The sequence below is a fragment of the Malurus melanocephalus genome, unplaced genomic scaffold, assembly GCF_030028575.1.
Source record: "Malurus melanocephalus ecotype Western Australia unplaced genomic scaffold, MMel_1.1 scaffold_230, whole genome shotgun sequence".
In the NCBI taxonomy this organism is placed as follows: domain Eukaryota; kingdom Metazoa; phylum Chordata; class Aves; order Passeriformes; family Maluridae; genus Malurus; species Malurus melanocephalus.
In genome coordinates, this window is record NW_026623462.1 from 212,219 (window position 1) to 230,737 (window position 18,519).

At 48.5% G+C, this 18,519-nt stretch overlaps 1 protein-coding gene across 1 annotated transcript in view; it reads left to right on the plus strand.

Moving 5' to 3' along the window:
* LOC130578498 (collagen alpha-1(XXVII) chain-like) overlaps positions 1-18,519 on the plus strand; it is a 135,750-nt gene that overhangs the window by 52,381 nt on the left and 64,850 nt on the right. The window contains exons 13-20 of the mRNA XM_057374623.1: positions 5,587-5,640; positions 9,174-9,218; positions 11,304-11,357; positions 11,742-11,786; positions 16,315-16,368; positions 17,076-17,129; positions 17,284-17,337; positions 18,283-18,336. Coding sequence (XP_057230606.1) covers positions 5,587-5,640; positions 9,174-9,218; positions 11,304-11,357; positions 11,742-11,786; positions 16,315-16,368; positions 17,076-17,129; positions 17,284-17,337; positions 18,283-18,336 — 414 coding nt within the window. The remainder of the gene's footprint in view (positions 1-5,586; positions 5,641-9,173; positions 9,219-11,303; positions 11,358-11,741; positions 11,787-16,314; positions 16,369-17,075; positions 17,130-17,283; positions 17,338-18,282; positions 18,337-18,519) is intronic.

The window sequence follows — 18,519 nt, forward strand, 5'->3', positions numbered from 1 at the left end:
TTCACCACTCTGAAATGCAGGCGTGAGCCCAGAGCAAATGTCACCATTTTTTTCTGGCCTGAGTTGTGTTCCACGTGTCTGGAGTTTCCCAAATCTCCATGGTGAGGTGCTTGCATGGTTACATCTCTCATGTTCCTATGTCCATTATTCTATCATCCAGATAACCTGGCAAGGTGGACAATATCAGCATTTATTTGATTTTTTTTTAGGAATGGCCAAAACAAAGTACTGAAAACACAGGGAAAAGGGATTGAAAGGTGCTGAGAGCCGTAATTTCCACTGAAAGAAAAGAAACAATCCCATAAATGGCAGTTTTTCCCCAAGGATGTTCCTAAGCAACTTGTCCATCATCATTAAAAAATCTCATGAGGAACTGAACCAATGTCTCCCAGGCACTTTTAATCCTTCAGGGAAAGCTCATTCATAAATCAAAGCTCAAAAATTAGAAATCGTAAGGAAAAAATAATGCAACTCTCACTTCTGAGTCTGAAAACATTTTGACCACTAAAGCTGTTTGGCTTTCTTGAATAGGAAGCGGCTTGATTTGGGAATGTTTGCTGTAGATAAGGAGGCTCAGGGCTCTCTGGCATGATTTTGGTTAGAGCTCTGCACATTGGGAAAAGGTCCTGTACCAGTGGAACAGCAGCAGAGCAGGAGTGTGGAGGGGCTGGCATTTCTCTTGAGTGAAATTTGGCTGGAGGGGCTTCAGGAAATTTTTGTTGTGCTGCTCCTGCTGTGCTCCCMCAGTAGGGATAGTTATGTTTAAAAATGTGAAGTCTTTGTCCCAAGAGGAGGTGGCTCTGTGCAGTCTCCCAGGGACAGAGAGCAAAGCCTCCTTTCGGGTGGCAGAGGAGCAGAGCCACAGCAGGACCCGCACTCTGTACCCAGCTGGGATGGCATCTCCTTCCCCACAGGGATGAAATCTGCCCAGACCAAGGGAGACAGAGATCCCTGTGCAGTTGTTGGGTTACAGGAGGCACAGCAGGAGCACAGGGGTTGTTGGGTTCCCTTTGGGGTGACTTTGGCTGGGGCTGAGCCACCCCTCACCCACCTGCAGAGGGGCTTAGGCTGCTCTCTACACCAGGAATTCTCTCAGAGGTGTGAGCTGCCAACATAAGCTACACTTGTTTGTTTTATTCTCCTTCTTTTTTTCCAGTGAATGCTTTCTCTCACCCTCAGCCCTGCTTCTCCACCACCTTTTTTATTTTTCCTTTTTCCTTACTTAAATTGTTTGACTTGCTAGTTCCATCCCTGGGGAGGCTCCTGGGCAGTGATTCACCTGGCTGCAGCCAACTGGCAAACAGAGTCCTTTGCAGACAAGACAGGAGGGCTGCTTGGTTTGAGCAGCTTCACCTTCAGCCAACAGGAAAATAAAATCCTATTTTTGGAGAACGGTTCTGTTGGCGTGCAGACCTGCCAGGATTCTTCGGAGCAGCAGCTGCCAGACTGCCTCCCTCGCTCCTTCAGGGAAAGSGCTTTAAACTGAATCAGATGTTGTGTGCACACACCCACATGTGAGCACCTGAAAGGACTTTGGGGGAGCAAAGGACACYGTGTGTGTCACAGTCCCTGCTCCCAGGGACAGGAGACAAGGAGCGGTGGCGTCTGCTGTGAGCAGGGGCAGAGCTTTGGCTGCCAGCAGCCAGCAGAAAGGGCAGGCTGCTCTGTTTGCTTTCAGCAGAGGAAGAAAGGAAGGGGAGGTGGAGGGGGATGTAATCCCCTGGTGCAGGAGGAGCTGGTTCCAGTGTCTGTCTAGGTCTGGTTGTTCTCAGCAGGAGCCTCCCGGTGTATGAAAGGATGCCCTTTGCAGGGAGCGGGGATGAAAAGGAATTCAGGCACTGTTGGAGCATCTCAAAGATGGAGAATTTGTTACTGCTTCAGCTTCAGCCCTTTCAGCGTAACCTGGGATCAATCAGTTTGTGTCTGTCTGTGTCTCAGCTCACCAAATACAAATTGTGCAACCCCCGTGGGGCTCTGCTGTGTCAGGGACGGGGGAGCTCAGAGCACCCAGATCCTGTCAGTGCGAAGCATCTGCTCTGTGCTCTCTGCAGCTCCTCCCCGAGCTTCATCTTGCTTCTTTCATTGAACTTCTCCTTCAGACAATGYGAAATCCATTCAGCTGGACATTTTCCCCCACCTCCTCTCTGAGTTTCCCAGYGGTGAGATGGAGCCAAAAGTTTTGTCATACCTGACTGGAGCGCTGCGGAGGAGCACCCCGCCGGCTCTTGGCCAACACGACTTGTTAGTGGAGCGTTCCCTTCCTATTCCTGCTGCCATTTGCCATTCCCTTCGCTGTCCTGGTCCTTCTTGCACATCCCCTCCCTCCCACAGAGCGGGCAGGATGCATGGCTCAGGATTTTTGACTGGGGTGTTTTCCTTTGCTGTCCCAATTCTTAAGCATAATTTCCAGGGACTAGTTTTCCTGAAAAAAAAACCAGCTGCACCCTGAAAAATGATGGATTTTCTGTACCAAAACCCCCTCRGCACTCACAGGAGGCTCTGAATCCGCCGGACTCTTTAATCTCTTTCAAAAGTCTCTTGTTAAGGGCTGCCAGTTGTGACCTGCCTGTCTGCCAGCACCATAAAATGAGCTTCCTGCCCCATGTGTTCCCCCTCACTTTGGGCTCCTCAGGCTGCTGGAGCAGTGCATGGGAGAGCAGAGGTATTACGGGAATGAAACCAATGGGATAACAAAGTCTGCTTGTAACTTCTGGGCTGCTTGTTTTGGTTGAATAGTGCTAGTTCTGTTCCTGGGGAACATCTCTATCCTTTATGCTCAGGCAGGAGAGGCACCGAAAAAATAGCTTTTACAGACGTGTGAGATCCAATAAATTAGGATGCTGTGGTCACTGGAACTGTTATTGTGGTTTCAACTGCTACTGCTTACCCCATGGAAACAAAGTGCTTKCTTTTTCATTAGGGGGCTTAGAAGATTGATTGTTTCCTGCTGTGCTGGGATAGCTTTCACAACCTGGTTTGGGTCTTTGGASACTGTATGGATGCTGAAATATCCTCCTCCATGCCACAGCCACCAGCCTTAGCCTCGTTTAATGTGCAAACCCCGTTAATGGTGCTGTGCTAGGCTCTGTTGCTGGGCTGGGACGCTTGGGGTTGGTTGAATTGAAGCTGCTCTTTCCATTTTCCTCCTCCTCCTCTGGGTTTGTTTCACAGCCTGGGCCAAAAGGCACCAGGGGACCACCCACCACCCCAACAATGAGCTGGGGCTGGGGGTTGTTTGTGCCAGCAGTGCAGATTGTGTGTTAAGGACAATCAGGTGTTGGCAAGGATGGGGCTTCACTGCTGAGCATTGTCCTGTTTTGGCTTTTCTTTCAGCTTCCTCTCCCTTTCACCCTTTTCCATCCCCTCTTGAGGACAGGCAGAACCCTGAGCTCTGTGAGCAATCACAGCATGCAGTGAATGGATTTTATTGCTGAACCTCTTGGTTGTTGGGTAATACTGGCCAAGTGAGCTCAGGYGCTCAGCTCTGCCTTCCAAACACAGGAATAATCTGGTTTTCTAGGTATTTGAAGATCTAGTGCTGGAAAACCCGTGTAAAAGTTAGCTTTTTATTAACTCTATCACCAAGTGCCTCAAATTTCCTGTTTTAAACAGCAAGGTTAATACTGAAACTGAGGCACAAAAAGAGTGAAACACAAATTTAAATAGTTCCTTATCTGGGCTCTTTTATTCTGGCACAGGAGCACACTGTTTATGTCACATTGCAAGAGTTTTAAACCAAACTCAGAAAATGGTGTTTTAGTCTGGAGCAGGCGTTCCCCCAGCTGATATTGAGTGCTGCAGCAATATTGTTTTCATTGTGCCATTCAAAGTAGTAAAATCTCCCCACGCTGGCAAGAGCTCAGCTCCACAGCAGACACCTCAGCAGCTCCAGGGCTGCTCAGTGGCACCCATGGGTCACTCCATGCCCACTCTGCCCTCTGAGGAAGGAAGGATGCAGCTGGGGGAAAGCTGAAGGCTGTGACTGAAATCTGCAGCAGCGTAAGTACAGTATCAGTCTATGCACATTCATATTTTCCTTGGCAAGCTGTATGACTGTAAACAGCAAAATATTCTGGCACTCTTTTATTATTTTTTTCTGTCTTGCCTGAGCAATGAGTTTTCCCTGCACATCCCTCTTCTGATCTGATTGATTCAGCATGTAGCAGTGTTATTTTTCCCCTTTTYTTTCATTAAAGAAAATTGTAGCCCCCCTGCCTTCTTGTTATATTTGACGTCTTTGTCTCTAGATGGCAGAAAGCTGTTTCCAGTGGTTGCTTACCACAACTTCTTGGCATGTGCACAGGCCTGAGGGATGTAGTGCCTAGCTGGAGGAAGGCAGACAACTTTCCTATTCGTGTGATTCCCATAAAATCGAAGTGTTGGACCAAGCAAGGGATAYCTTGTGTYRGTTCAGTCCTTCATGCTGTAGGGAATTGGTGCAGAAGAGGTGAAAAGCTCGCTCTGAGGTCAAAATTATGGTTGCCTTAAGCACCTCTCACCTTTGATTTGACCAAGCATCTTTTTACCTTTTCTGTTCACCAGGAGTTGTAAACCCTTGAAGGTCAAGGGAGGTCTTGGATGACAGAACTGCCCAGAGCAGTTTTTCTGTTCTGTCTGCTGTGATCATTGCAGTTTTCATTGTTGCTGATGGGTTTCCAGATAAGCGTGTTGCATTCCACCTCCTTCAGATTTGCTTTCCCAAATCAGCAGCGTTTGTAGTGTACAGGGAAGAAGGAAGAGAAGAGAGCATCCTCTCCCTGTCTGCTTCATCCCTGTCTCTGAAATTSTCAGATATTCCAGAGCCACACTTGTGTTTTCCTTTGTATTTCTGGTGAGCCAGAGAAGGGGATAAAGCAGTTTTACTTTGACTCAGTTCGAGTTCTTCCTGCAGCAGACAGAGCATGGCAGTGCAGGGAAGAGCAAGCTGCTGTGGGATTTGGTTGTAGGAGGGAACTKGGGGGGGTTTAGAGGAGCACAGGGTCTGTCCAAGAGTGAGAGAGAACGTGTCACATCACCACGTTCTGGCTCTGGCTCAGTACCTCTGCTCCCTTCCCTGTAATTGACTGAAGTCTTCCAAATTTCTATGGGATGTAATGAGACGATGAAGTCGTCTTTTGTGGTGACTTTTTCATGTAGCAAACATGGCCTTTCACAGCTCTGGGGTGTGGGCTGTAATGAGTTTGGAAGGGTTTGTTGCTCTGGCAGGCTGAGAGGGAGTGAATTCACCAGGCATCTCCGATCAGCTCCATTGAGCATCTGCATGGGCTCCAGCAGCCTTTGTGCTGTCCAGCTGCCCTGGGAGAAGGGGGTGCTGCTCAAACAAACAATCCTGCCAGCAGATAGCACCAAATAATTCACATTGACAGTCCAATTTTGAATGCAGTCATTGCAGTGAGGGTTATGAATCAGGGGGGTTGGCTTTGTGGAGCTGTGCTGGTGTGGGATGGTTTGGATGAAGACAGGCAGGCTGGTTGTCCCAGAAATCCCAAAATGCTACACAGGGTGCAGGGGGAGCGGTTTGTAGCTGACTGTCTGTACTCCAGGGAGCCTCAATAACTAACATTCGTGTTTGCCTCCTCTTCTCAGGGTTTTCCTGGTAATTTTGGAGAGCGWGGACCTCCAGGCATCGATGGGAACCCTGTAAGTTCATAATTTTTCCTTTCTTTGTTCCATTGCAGTAGACAACACACTGTACTGCATCATGCTAGTTAGAGCTGAGTGAATCTTTCAAGTCTGGTGGCAGTTGCTGGATGGTTTTTTCCCTTCTGACAAACAAATGTGCATCCCTGTCCTACTCAAATTCCTGCATTCAATTCCTGTAATTGCCAGGTCCTCTTTTGCCATCAGTTCTCTGTCTCCCTCTATTGCCTTCCTCGCACTTCAATCTTGACAGACCTTTCTTATCCTGAGGGTGTGACTAGGAGAGAAATCAAGACAAAAAGGGCAAGGATGTTGCTGTGGCTGAGCAGGCAGTGTTTGGAGCACACAAGAAGTGCCAGATTCCCTGCTCCAGTATCTGGGAGCACTGAGGGACAGACTCCACAGCCCAGGCTGSTGCCTGCCCCATCTCAGCCAGCCCTGGGACTGCATGGGGAGAAGGCTCCTGAGTTCTTGGCCTCCCTTTGGTCTTCATCTGACCCCTGCTGACTTCCTAAGAGTGGGATGTGTCCTGGGAATTGGTCAGGATGGTCACAGAGGACATTGAAGCAGCCTGGTGCTGTTAAAGGTTTAATTTGCTCTGCTCTTGTAGCACTAAACTGCGGGAATGTTTGTGTTTGCCGCTGCTCACTGAACATGCCCTCGTGGTTTGCAACATTTCTCAGATGTATTAATTATCCTGAATTATGTTCTGAATGACTTTGYTGGTCCTCCCTGAATTAGCATGTGAGCAGCACTGATTCATCTTTGAAATTCCTGCTGCCTTGGTTATTCACACATAATCACCGTGCTGCTCTGGGGTTTGATGGGATGATTTGTGTGGAGTAACCCACTCCACATGTGTCTGCAAGTTCCCATTCGTCATATATGCAGCATAAAAGTTATTTTCACAACCGACTCCAATCACCAAGCCAAGCTCAGCTACACTCCAGCCTTTGTGGGAATTCAGCACAAGAGTCATAAATGCAATGAACTGAAAGAATTACATTCCCAAGGAATAKTTCTGCAGGACTTTTCCCATCCTTCAGTCAACTTAAGCCATGGGTCAGAGTGGAATCAGTAGTCCCAAAGTAGAAAACTTTCTGGTTGTACTGCTGTTTCCAGCCAGCCCACCAGGAAGAGGAGGAATCCTGGAGGACAGGAAGATTCTTTTTTTTCCCCAAATAACTTATTTTGTTTTCTTTTGAATATGCAAGTTTTCTAAGCCCATTCAGAAGATGTTCTCAATGCCAGTCAGCTGAATGGCAGTTCCCAGAGCCTCGGAGGACAGCAAATGTCCCGCTAATTCATCCAGAAGGATTGCTCTTCTTTCATCTTATCAACGGCTTTTAAATATTAATGCGCCTTGGCCATCGCAGAATGAAAACAGACTGTTTGGGCTGACTTGAAGGGAGGTTCACAGGGTCACAAGAGGAGTCACAGACACAGAAAAATGCCAGAAAGTCTGTTTGTGGAGCACACAAATATGCGGGGTTGGGTAGGTGGGGTGCCACATCCTCTGCTCGATGCTCTGCTCGCGTGGGGAGCACTGAGCCTCTGATCTCTCTGCCATCCCCTCTGGGCTCAGCTCAGGCTCTCCCATCCCCAGGGGCTTTCTGCCCTCCTGGCAGTCCGAATTCCACATCCTGTGCTCCCCAGAGTGCTTTGGCCGCTCCATTTTTGCTCCTGGTGGCAGGAACCAGGCTGGGAAAGGGCTGTTGGTTCATCTCTCCTCTCCTGTCCCGGTGCCCAGTTCATGCACTGAGAAAAGGAGAACAGAGCCTGATTTCCCTCGCAGGTCAGGACCAGCCTGTCCTCACTGACAGCCAGGAAAGGCCACTTGTAAATCCTTCATTTCCTAGGCCAGGAATGGCTCAAATTAGCAGCTAGTCCTGTCCCCATGTCTCAGGGGAGCCCACCCCCTCCTCTGGCGGGAGGAAATCCTCTTCCCTTGGCCGTGAGGTCACACATTTCCACATACCCCATCCTCTTGAGGAATATCCACACGGCATAAGCCAGAAATCTGGGAWGTGCCTCTTGAAACTGGTGGGACCAAGAGCTGGCCGTCCACCCAGGCTGCAGCCCAGCCACCCTGGGAGCCTGCAGAGCTCGCTGGGAAACCCAGGCCACCGTGCAGCTCCTGTGCTCAGCATTCCTGGGATACTCCCTCTTCTTCCTGAGCCTAGTAATAATGCCAGGCCTTGGCTGAAAGCTTGAAGCCGACCTTATAACAGTAGCTCTGAGGACACAGAAATCCCACCCATGAGGAACAATTGCTCCACAGATGTCCCAAGTATGCAGGAAAGGAACTGGCCATAAAAAAAAAAAAGAGCAATTTTAGGCTGGTTGAGATTATGAAACGCTTTTTTGTGTGTGTGTGCTTGCCCAATAGTCCTTTACTCCACTTCCCATAAAATAAACACACGTAACCCTTTACCCAAGGAGCCCRGAGCACATTCAGTCACGTTGCGTCCCCTTCTCTTTCCTTCTTCCACRAGGCCAATCTCACCATAAAAGGGGAGCTTTATTGCACTGGAGGGGACTCCACCAGATGTGTACCATAAACCCAGCAGGGCTGTCAGAGARAGCAGCCAGCCTGATGCAGAGCAGGGGCAGGGCTGTCTGAGCTGACGGGAATTTCAGCATTTCCCGTGCACTTGTTTGGAGAGGCCCCRTTGGAGCTGGAGGTGTGTGAGAGCAGGTCCCTGCCCTGGCAAGCAGCCTGGCCAGGGAGACACGGGACAGGCTGAGCACCCCATGGCTGAAGCACTCAGGGACCTGGATTGGGGATTTAGGGGGGTCTGGAACAACTTCTCTGCTGTGCTTCAGCTCCAGATGCCATCAGGCACCTGCCAGTGCTCCTGCRTGTCTTTGGAGAGCTCAGGCAGGGAGTCTGTGGTGAAGCTGAGAGCCCAAACCAGCTCCACACCCCCCTTAGCATGATGAGCTGCAAGGGGCCAAACACACTCCCAGGAGCCATTTGCCAGCACCAGAAGCTGCCATGCCTTCTCCCCAAACTACCCAGTTCCGTTTTCATGCAGGTCTTCCTTTCCCTATGAGTTTYATTATTACTTTTTATGATTACTATTATTATTTTATTTTTGCTTCACCACTCCCATAAAACTCACTTTTCCCAATGCTAAAGCAGCAGTTTTCCTCTCCTTTCCCCCTTAGYCTTGCTGTCCCTGTGTCCCTCCCCATCCCAGCCCTTCTCCTTGCCCATGGCTGGATCTCCCCTGGGGCAGGCTCCCACATCTCCCCTGTTTGAAAAAACAGAAAGCTCCTTTCATCCAGCCTGTTCCTGGGAGGGAAATCAGCCCTGGGAGTGCCAACAACAGCCTGTGTCAGCCCAGGATGTGCTCACAAACTCCTGAAGATGGAAGTTCTGCATCCCTTTGGTTGGGGTGGAAATGGGGGGATGAAAGGGAAGGGATGGTCTTTTCCCTTCCCTCAAGCCCTTGTAATCTTGAGCTGCCTTTCAGCCTCTGGTTGTCCATAAAGTGCCTGTAACCATGTGGGTTTGTCTTTCCTTTTAGGGAGAGTTGGGAGCCCCAGGTCCTCCTGGAGTCCTTGGACTCATTGTAAGTACAAAAACAAATGGAGATCTGGCTTGTCGGGCTTTAACCCTCTCAACCCATATAACTACACACAGATTTTCCTCTTCCTGTGAGCAGGATGACTGTTTGTATGGGGGAGGTGTGACATCTGGGGAGAGAGGGGGTTTCCTGGTGGATTGGGAGGTGGAGGAGGGCAAACCCTTTCCAAGCAAAAGGAAACAGATTAGAAGCTTTTTTTTTTTTCATGACAACTTACCCTTTCGATAGCATTTGCCAGGGTGTTTCCTCAAAGATTCAACATTCATTCCACACCAGGATCTCTTAAAAAGTGAGTCCCTGTGAGCAGTGACCTCAGGGACACATGGCTCTTGTTCACTGGGGAGGCTGTGGGCAGGAACAGTCTGTCCTCTGGGTGTACAGGAATTTCACATGCACTCTCACCATCCCATCACTAACCCAGGTAATTACGTACTCACCCAAATTCCGCCCTTCCTTACACTTTTCTCCCAGCAGGAGATAAATGACTGTAAGGATGGGTGGCAGCTCCTCTGGTAGCTCTGCTGGGGATGAATGAATGCCCAGATGAACATGGGCATTATTTTTAGGTCTCAGGACTTGTTTCAGGTTATTATCTAACATGCACAAAAAGTGGTAGGCTCTGTGAGTAYTACAGCATTCTTTCAAAATGATTCCTCCTCAGCTGTGATAATCCAGGGAAACTCAATTGGCAAGGAATGGTTAGAAACCTTCCCCTTTTGCCTTTCCATAGTTWAAATTATAGGAGTGTGTGTCAGCTGAGATCAAGGCCTTGATTGCACAAACCCAGAAATCTTACATTCCTTGAAGGAATAGCAGGGAATCGGGTGGAACCCTCATTTTGGAGGTGGGGGATTGGGGCAGAGGTGGATTGAGGGGAAGGTTTTCCATGGAAACAGCAATTAAACAGTAATTTAAATTAGTTTAAAAAAAACAAAACAACTGTGTTTCCCCTTGTTAGTGGAGATGAATGTAGCTACTTTAGCCATAGCAGCAGAAAGGATGTGCTCCTGGCAAAGAGCTGGAAAAGAAAGATCACTATTTATTATCACTATTTAAAAYAATGCACTGAAGGCATTTTCCAGATTGGATTCCATTTCTCCTTGCTTTTGGAAAGATTTATCTTTACCTGGCTGCTGTTACCTCACAGATATTTTGTTTGTTAGAAAGCGTAAGTCGGGTATGGTAAACGTGATCGTGATCCTTCCAGAGATGAGGACTCAGGGACTGCCTGTCCTCCCCTCCACTCTGGCCCAGCCAAAACTGAGATTTGGGTCAAACTGAGCCCGATCCTGTGTCCCAGAATAACATGCATCTCCTGAGTTTGGGATGCTGAGGCATCTCTGGTGGGACAGACAAGAGTGATCTCCTGCATCTCCTGGGGACCGGCCGGGCTCCGGCTGCCCCGCACACCCCGCAGGGTTTGCTGCAGGGTGAGAGAGGCTGAAGAGCAGGATTAGGTGTAACTGAAGCCTCTTGCTCTCCTAATTAACCATGTGGGCAGGTCCCAGGGTAAATGCATTTCTACAAGCAGCCTTTATGCCTTTATGGATGTATGAAAAGGGCTCTGTTGGGGCGGCTGCAGCCCGGCTCTGCCCTCATGGCTGCGAGCCCGGGGCTGCGGCTGGAGAATCGCTCCTTCAGGGAGCTGCCCTGTTTATTTACACACTGAGGCCGGGCTGGTGCACCCTGTCACTGCCTCTCTTCATGGCACAGAGCAGCCAGAGCCCGTTTCAGCGACGGCACTGAAGGGTTTCTGTTGTACACCACACGTGGGTGCCCACTCCAGCATGTCCCAACACACGATGCCACGCTGACTGCTCACTGCAGCACCATGAGACACCTCTGTCCTCACCTCCTGCCTCTCCTCTCCTTCCTTTGAGTGCTGCCTTTACTCCGGGGCTGTCTGCTCATTCAGAGGCTCCTGACTCGTGCCAGAATGCTGCTTGTGTTGATATCAGCAGTGCAGCTCTTCAGGAACACGAGACTGGACAGTAGAGGAATTTCACCCCACGGGCAGGGATCTGTTGGGTTTGCACCTAATGACTGTGGCAATGTTCCTTCTCTCACTAGGGTGACATGGGCCCTGTCGGACCGATTGGCTATCCAGGACCAAAAGGAGTAAAGGTGAGGGAATAGCTGAGCTCTGTGAGCTCTCACTCCTCCACAGCAGGGCTGGAGGTTTTCCTGTTCCTTCCTTGGACGGTGGTGACTGTCCTGAGAGAAGGGATGGGCAGCAGGGATGCATGTGCAGGCACAGGGCTGTTGAACACAGCACACTCTGGTGCTCTGCAGCATTGGTGTAAGTGGAGAATTCCAGCAGTTTTCCCCTGTGCCTCCAGCACATGAAGGCTGTTTGGAGAATGTGTGATGGAGCACACTCTGCATCTGAGATTGTGCCAGGCCATTTCTGTGGGTCTGAGCCACCAACCCCATCAGCCACAGCAATGTCACAGACCTGAGCAAGTCTCCACATGGCTCAGYCTCACTCTGAACTTTCTTTTGTTTCAGGGGCTGATGGGGAACCCTGGAGAACATGGACTGAAAGGTGATAAGGTGATCTGAATACTCCCTTATTGCACTGTGTTTTAATTTTGCATGTGAAATCCCCTTCCTAGTTTCTCTTCCTTACTCAGCACCGTGGTGCTGGTTCCACTCTGGCCATCTCTACCTCATCCTCTCACACTCCCTCCACTGCTCACATTCCAGTTTTGATTTTTCTTTCTTTGATACCTGCCCCATCCCCTTTTCCATGGAGCATAAATCAGTTACGCTCAGATCTTCTTTGGAGCTCCCATCTCCCCCGATGATGACAGAAATTTTACAATTATCTAATTTTATTTTTACATAATGGGATGGGGAGGATAAATCTAACACTGGCAATGGGTTTGCATGAATGCATTTGGGGGAAACACGTGGGTGTGACAAAGCAGCATTGGGTCAAACAAACCAGGTGGATCCCCTGGAAAAAYTGTTGTGTTTTGGATACCTCTGCTCCTGTTCAAGGAGTTCAGCTTCCTGCTGAGAGGAAATTGCCTTGCCCCAAACTGACATAAATCACTTCAGAAAGAGCAAAATGGAGAGGGGCCTTGATTGCAGTGATTCAGTGGCGCTGGCACCAAAAAAAAAAAAAAACGCAGTTTGGGCTAAATCAGCATGAAGCTGTGTGTGTAWATGTCTCACTGTCACGAGAACCCTCCTCCTACAGATATTGGGCTGTAGGATTTATTTAGTCTGAACGAGTGGGAGGTGCAGTTATTTATTGCTGGCTCTGATTGCTCAGGAGGGCAGTGGAAAATGACCATTAAGTGTATTCTCCTCCTCCTGTYGGATGTTTTATTCTCTTCTTAGATGTTTGCTTTTAGAGAATGATTTAGCAGCCCAAAACTGCACAGGGGGGAGGTAGTGTCAAGCCAGTTGATTCAGCTTTTCTTATATTATAGCAGCTCTTTGCCAGGGCTCCTGTGTCTGCAATTYCCATTTCTCCCCTCTGCTGCCTTTTCACTTGTGTTGAGAGCAATGGCAGGGCAAGAGAAGAGTTTTTTCTTTAGGACAAGCTTAAGAGATTATTGCTGGTTTCTTGGCTAAGCATCAGATCCTAGACTCCACAGACTTTCCCATCCATTCCCTGGAATTAAATATCTGAAGAATTACCAACATCTAAATCATTGTTTAGCAAAATTAACCTTCGTGGACATTTCAGTCTCCATCACTTTACAGAAACTGCTCTGTTTCTCCTCAGTATTTCCCCAGCCTCAGCTGTCGCAGGACCCAAATGGTTTGTGGCTCTCTGGAGTTATYCTTACAAGACTCCCAAGTGCAGCATTATCCATCCTTCCTGCTAATCTCATGCTCCTGAGGCACAGGAAAACCTTTTCCTCCCCTCTCTATCTGCCTCCCCGGCTGCAGGTCATCCTGCCTTCCTGAGGATGGGCTGATGAAGATTTAATTTAATTGGATGTCTGCGAKCTCCTATTAATCCTATCTGTCTTGGTCACATCCAAAACACGTGGCCTTGTACAGGTTTGTCTTTTTGCAGCTGAGGAAAACTCCCTTCACCCAGAAACAGTCAGACAGGTGCTGGTAAAACCTGAGAATAATGACAGGGTGACTGGTGGTGTGTGTGWGCAGCAGGAATGTCACTGGAGCTGTCACCTCAATCCACCTGGGACAATGTCCTTGCATCACATGGCCAGGTGTGATCCAGAATAAGGGACAGCATCTCACTCCTCCTGCAAAAATCWCATCTTTTTATCCAGCAGCAAGGCAGGCAAGTCCAGGTCATCCTTCTGTTTCCATCCCTGTGTTTTCACAGAGGCAAGGAGAGGGGGAAGAGAGGGTTTTATCTGCTCCTACAGGGAGAAGTGGAATTACTGTTCAACCCTGAAATAAAGAGGGGCCTTGAGAGGACCATGTGGGGTGATGAGTGCAGGGGAAAGGTGGAGGAAGCAGAGGAAATCCCAGCTACTTGTTCACATAAAGGAGTTTTATGAATCAGGACATCTGTAACTTGTGGAGGACACGGCTCAGGCAAATACCTCTGGAGCTGTGCAGCATTAGCTCCCTTTGCATTGCTAAGCAGGAAGTCTTGGGAAAAGAGACTTCCAGTCGAGGCAAAATGATGGGATTTTGCACAACGACCTCCTGTGCATCCCACAGACAGCAAAAGCCCCTCGTAGCCATGCACTGGTCCCTCCCCTTGCAGCCCCTCTCTGCTCGTGTTGGGTTACAAAGGGCCTCGGGGTGTCTGAGGCTGCCTTTCTGTTTATAGGTGAAACATGAAGCACAGGCAGCATCCCATGGGCAGAGCCTGTTTGTAATTTCAGATCCTGCATTCCTTTTCCTGCCCCCCGAACAAAGTCCTCGCAGGCCCATTTCGTCATCTCGGCGTCGCAGTTTTTAATAACAAACATGCCTGACCTCTTTCCTCTGTAATTTTTCCCTCACGTTAAGGACACAGACCCCAAGTCCCAGWTCTGAGGCAGTGAAAGGTGATGCCCTCATCCTCAGTTCTGTTTTCAGAGATTTACAGCCAGAGATGGACCGTTCATGCAGTGACATTTCGCTGTGCTGTCACAATAACCTGTGAACATCTGGTCTAAAGTCCAGCTCAGGATAAGAGATGTGTTTTGTTTCCCCCACTTCCTTCTTRCCCTCTTTAATGCCCCTTTCTCAGAGTTGTTTGAAAACTGGTTTCCTTGTCATGCCCCACTTTTCCTAAAGGTGAAAGAGAAAGGTTTGTTCCTGCCTTTTGCTGTGCTCAGGAAACTCTTTTATTTTAGTATTTATTACCTAGTATCCAAGTATTTATTCTAAAAAGGTATTTCCATGACCACTTGTACTGTCTGAGTAGAAAAGTGCTTAAGAAAAATAGAATCTTGCTTTTTTGACTCTCAGAATTGATGATAAAGRCAAACCTCAGAGCCAACCTGTCTGTTCCAAAAAAGCTGTTTTCGTGCTGCCTTCTGTTGGGAGCCAGAATTAAGTAGATTCCAGTGTTTTAAGCCTTGGACTACACAAAAAAAAAGTAGAAAATTGAGAGAAGACAAGAAAAATCTGTAAATGAGCTGGGTTATACAGTAGTTCTTTTGCCATTTCTATTGTATCTGATACTTGGGGTTCTTCCGAGCTGAAGCTGTGTAAGGAGCTGATTGTTTCCATTTTGCATTGCCAAAAAAAAAAAAAAAAGATGGAAAATAGTTTAGATGAAACAGCATGTTGGTTACTTGACTCAAATTAAAATATTTTAGGTTAAAAACAGAATGAGTAAAATCAATTTAACATTTTTTTAAGAGCAGCATTTTAATTTTGCTATATAAAAGATTTGTTTTGAAGATGGTTCAGTGAAATGTTCCGGGAACATTTACCAAAACATTTAAGCAAATTTAGCATGAATCCATGAAATGTTTCCATCATTGAATCTGCATAGTTCTTAATTATCTTTCTTCCGAACAACTTGGCTTTGAAAACTCTTTACCAACTCAGACCTGAAGCATCCACAATTTCATTATCCCCTGCATGTTACTGGAGTAGTTACAATTATTTCAGCTCTCTGATAACAAGTGGGTGGTTTTTCTGGAGTGAAGTGGACTTTCCCTGTCATCTCTCTGTGGATTTTGGCTCTGCTGCAGGGTTCCATATGTCTCCCATGTGGACTGTGTTTAAACCTATAGCTCTGGAGTGGCTCATTCCCTCGCTGGGAGGCCAAGTTTGTGGGACAGAGCTCCTCCAGCAGCTATTTTTGTTGGGTCTTGTCATTGCACCAAGTTATTGTAGTCCTTCCTCCTTTGACTTCCCAAGTAGAATTTTCCTTTCCCTGCCCCTTCATTGACTCAGCCTTTGTTTCAGTGAATCCCTCAATAGATGAGGTTGGAAAGGGCAGCAGGAGAGCTGCTCACAGCAGTCCACTGCTCCTTGGAAAACCTTCAGGGACTCTTGTGTTCCATCCAGCGAGTCAGAATCTGTGATGCTGGTCCAAAGAGGGGACAGACAGATGCCTTGGATAGGAAATATTGCCAGTGATGGGCTCCCCATCCCAGTGAACAGCAGCCTAYCCYTCCCAGGGAATCTCAGCTCGGATGYTGGCAGTGAGGTGGTACTAAAGCCTTGGGAGAAGTTGCTCTTGTTTTCTTATGGAAGAGGATTGATGTTTGATGCCAGCACTAGGATATGCTCACAGAAACCCTGAGGATTGTTTTCTTTTCTATAGAGCCTCGTGAGAGAAAAGGTCCATTCATTGAAAACTGAACTCTTGTGTTCAGCTGAATTTAACACTTCACCACCTTCATGGTCGCTSTTAGCCAGAGGAGGGTGGTCTCTCTCCTTGCAGCCTCTGTGCATACACAGTGTTTGGGAATTCCTGGTTTTCTCTCTCCTGCTGTTTCCTTTCTCACCTTAGAATCAAGCTGGGAAATAGGCACTTTGTCCAGGGTTGTTTTTACACTCAGTGTGATCTGCAGCTTGCCARCAGTTCAGGTTKGAGTGGGGCTGGTGCTGAGACTTTYGCTGTACAAAGAACCCTCTAAGCATCAACCTGGGTGTTTTGGCTGTTGCCTATTTTAACTCTCTGGTGGTGTGTACCCAGGGTGAGCAGGGAAGATCAGGTGTTCCAGGAGATATCGGCTTCCAAGGAGACAAGGTAATWGTTTTTCTTTTCTCCATCATTATTTTGCCCTTACATAGCAGTAGCCACCAGCTTTCCCAACTCATCTTAATCCATGAGGAGCTGGAATAAGCTTCATCCTGCTGTCAGSTTCCCCTGCTTGGATAGTTCCCATATGGGCTATGCTGTGCCTCTCTAAATCCACATCAGAATATGGATTTTGTTGTTACTCACTGCAAAAGTTCTGCCGGGGGTTTTCTGTGCAAGGAGCCACTTTTTCTAGCAGAGGCTGGGAGCAATGGGATTGATGGGGATGTGTCAAATGTGTGTGGTCCAGTGGCTGCAGACTCAGGAGATTTTGTCTGCTCAGTGCAGCAACTTAAACCCTGACCCAGGGAAGCCCTTAATGCTCTGTATAAGTTCTGATCAAATGACTTCTCCCCTGTGACTCCATACGATGCTGGCTGTGGCTGACAAATGCTGCACATAGCCCTGTGCTGGAGCCTGTGTGGCTCTGAGCCACAGCCAACTGCAGCAGCTCSTGTGTTCTTTGGGGCTAAATTCAGAGCTGTCTCCAGAAACATCTCCCTGACATCAGTGCAGCTGTCCCAGCTCTGTGCAGGGCTGAGTTCAGTCTTCAGGAGATGCTCCTCGCTCTGCAGCAGAGAGCTGGAGCCTGGGGATTGTTTGGTGGTTTTTTTTTTGATGCCTGATCATGTTCTGAAAGAATGTGTCTCTCTCAGGGCAGCCAGGGTTTGCCTGGGGTCCCTGGGGCACGAGGGAAGGCAGGCCCCCTGGTAAGTAACCAAGCACCCTCTGCTTCCTCACCTCCCTTTCTAAAGGTTCCGTGCCCAGCTTGGAAAGAGCTTGGCAAAAGTGTGCTGTTCTAAAGTGGAAAGCCAACAGCCAGGAGTCAGCTCACTTTCCCCCATGCTTTTCTGATTTCTGCAGGGAAAAGTTGGTGACAAAGGACCAGTTGGGTTTCCAGGACCACCTGGCCCTGAGGTATGTCCCACCACTCCTCCTCACATCTTCCCATCCTAGGGCTCCACTCCTCTGCTGGGATATGATGKCACATGGGTGGTGATGGGGGAGGAAGCATCAAGATGGGTTCATGATCTGTTCTACATCTCAYGGTTTTTCCTGTTTTTTCCTCCTACCTTTTTGCCATAGATAAAATAGAGGAGTTTTTTCAATTTTTCCCCCCACAAAATACCATTTAAAGTAGAAACTCCTCTTACTTCCCTTATAAAAAAGCAGTCACAGTGATACCTGAAACACAGAGTGAGCTTTCCCCAGCACACCATCATTTTCCTCCTTTCTAAGCAGCCAGACAAGGTCTGTAASATCCTGGAGAACCATTTCCAGCACAACTGATGATTTGTTTTCCCCTCATCAGCGTTCTGGTGTTTCACAGGGTCTGGAAGGGCTCTCAGCTGAGTGCTGCTGCTTAGCAATCATTCCTCTWTTTTCCACTGGAAATGAGCACGGATTCCTTTGTTTCCTTCTGGAGGGATTGATGGGTAGGAGGGAAGGAGCCACTCCTGGGCTGATGGCAGCTCACGAGGGTGTCAGCACCTTTCCCAGCTCCTCACCTGCTTCCCTCTGCCACCTCTYCCTTTCWYRGGGCAYRGAGAYTSTGCCCTGACTCACAAAGATTAATTAAACCCCAAATTGCCACTTTTAGCTGTGTGATGACAGGCAGGCTCTGACTGCAATAAATATTGTAAGAAGATGGACCTAAAGTGAATTGCTGGGAAAAGCTGCTCTTCCATAAACCCCCAGTGCTGCTCCGTTGTGTCCATTCCCTCCCAAAGCTGTGGTGGCCACACGTGGACACTGCCAGCTCAAAACACACCCTGTCCCTCAGTCTTTATTGAACCTCTGACAGAGGCTGACACTGCCTCAGAATTCCACCTGTGCACCCTGACTGTTCCTCATTTCCTCCAGGGCTTCCCAGGTGACATTGGCCCCCCAGGAGAAAACGGTCCTGAAGGTCTGAAGGTGAGTGGAGCAGAGACTACAGCTCTGTGTGGGGTTGGAAGCAGCCAGGGAAAACAAAGTAATGGGAAGAGGGGGGAAGAGAGAAAACCCTGGAGATTCCTAAAGATCGTCCTGGCCAGCATTTCAGCTTGGTCTGTTTGGCTTGAGGTCCCTCCAAGTGCAGCGTTGCAGCGTTTTCTTCAG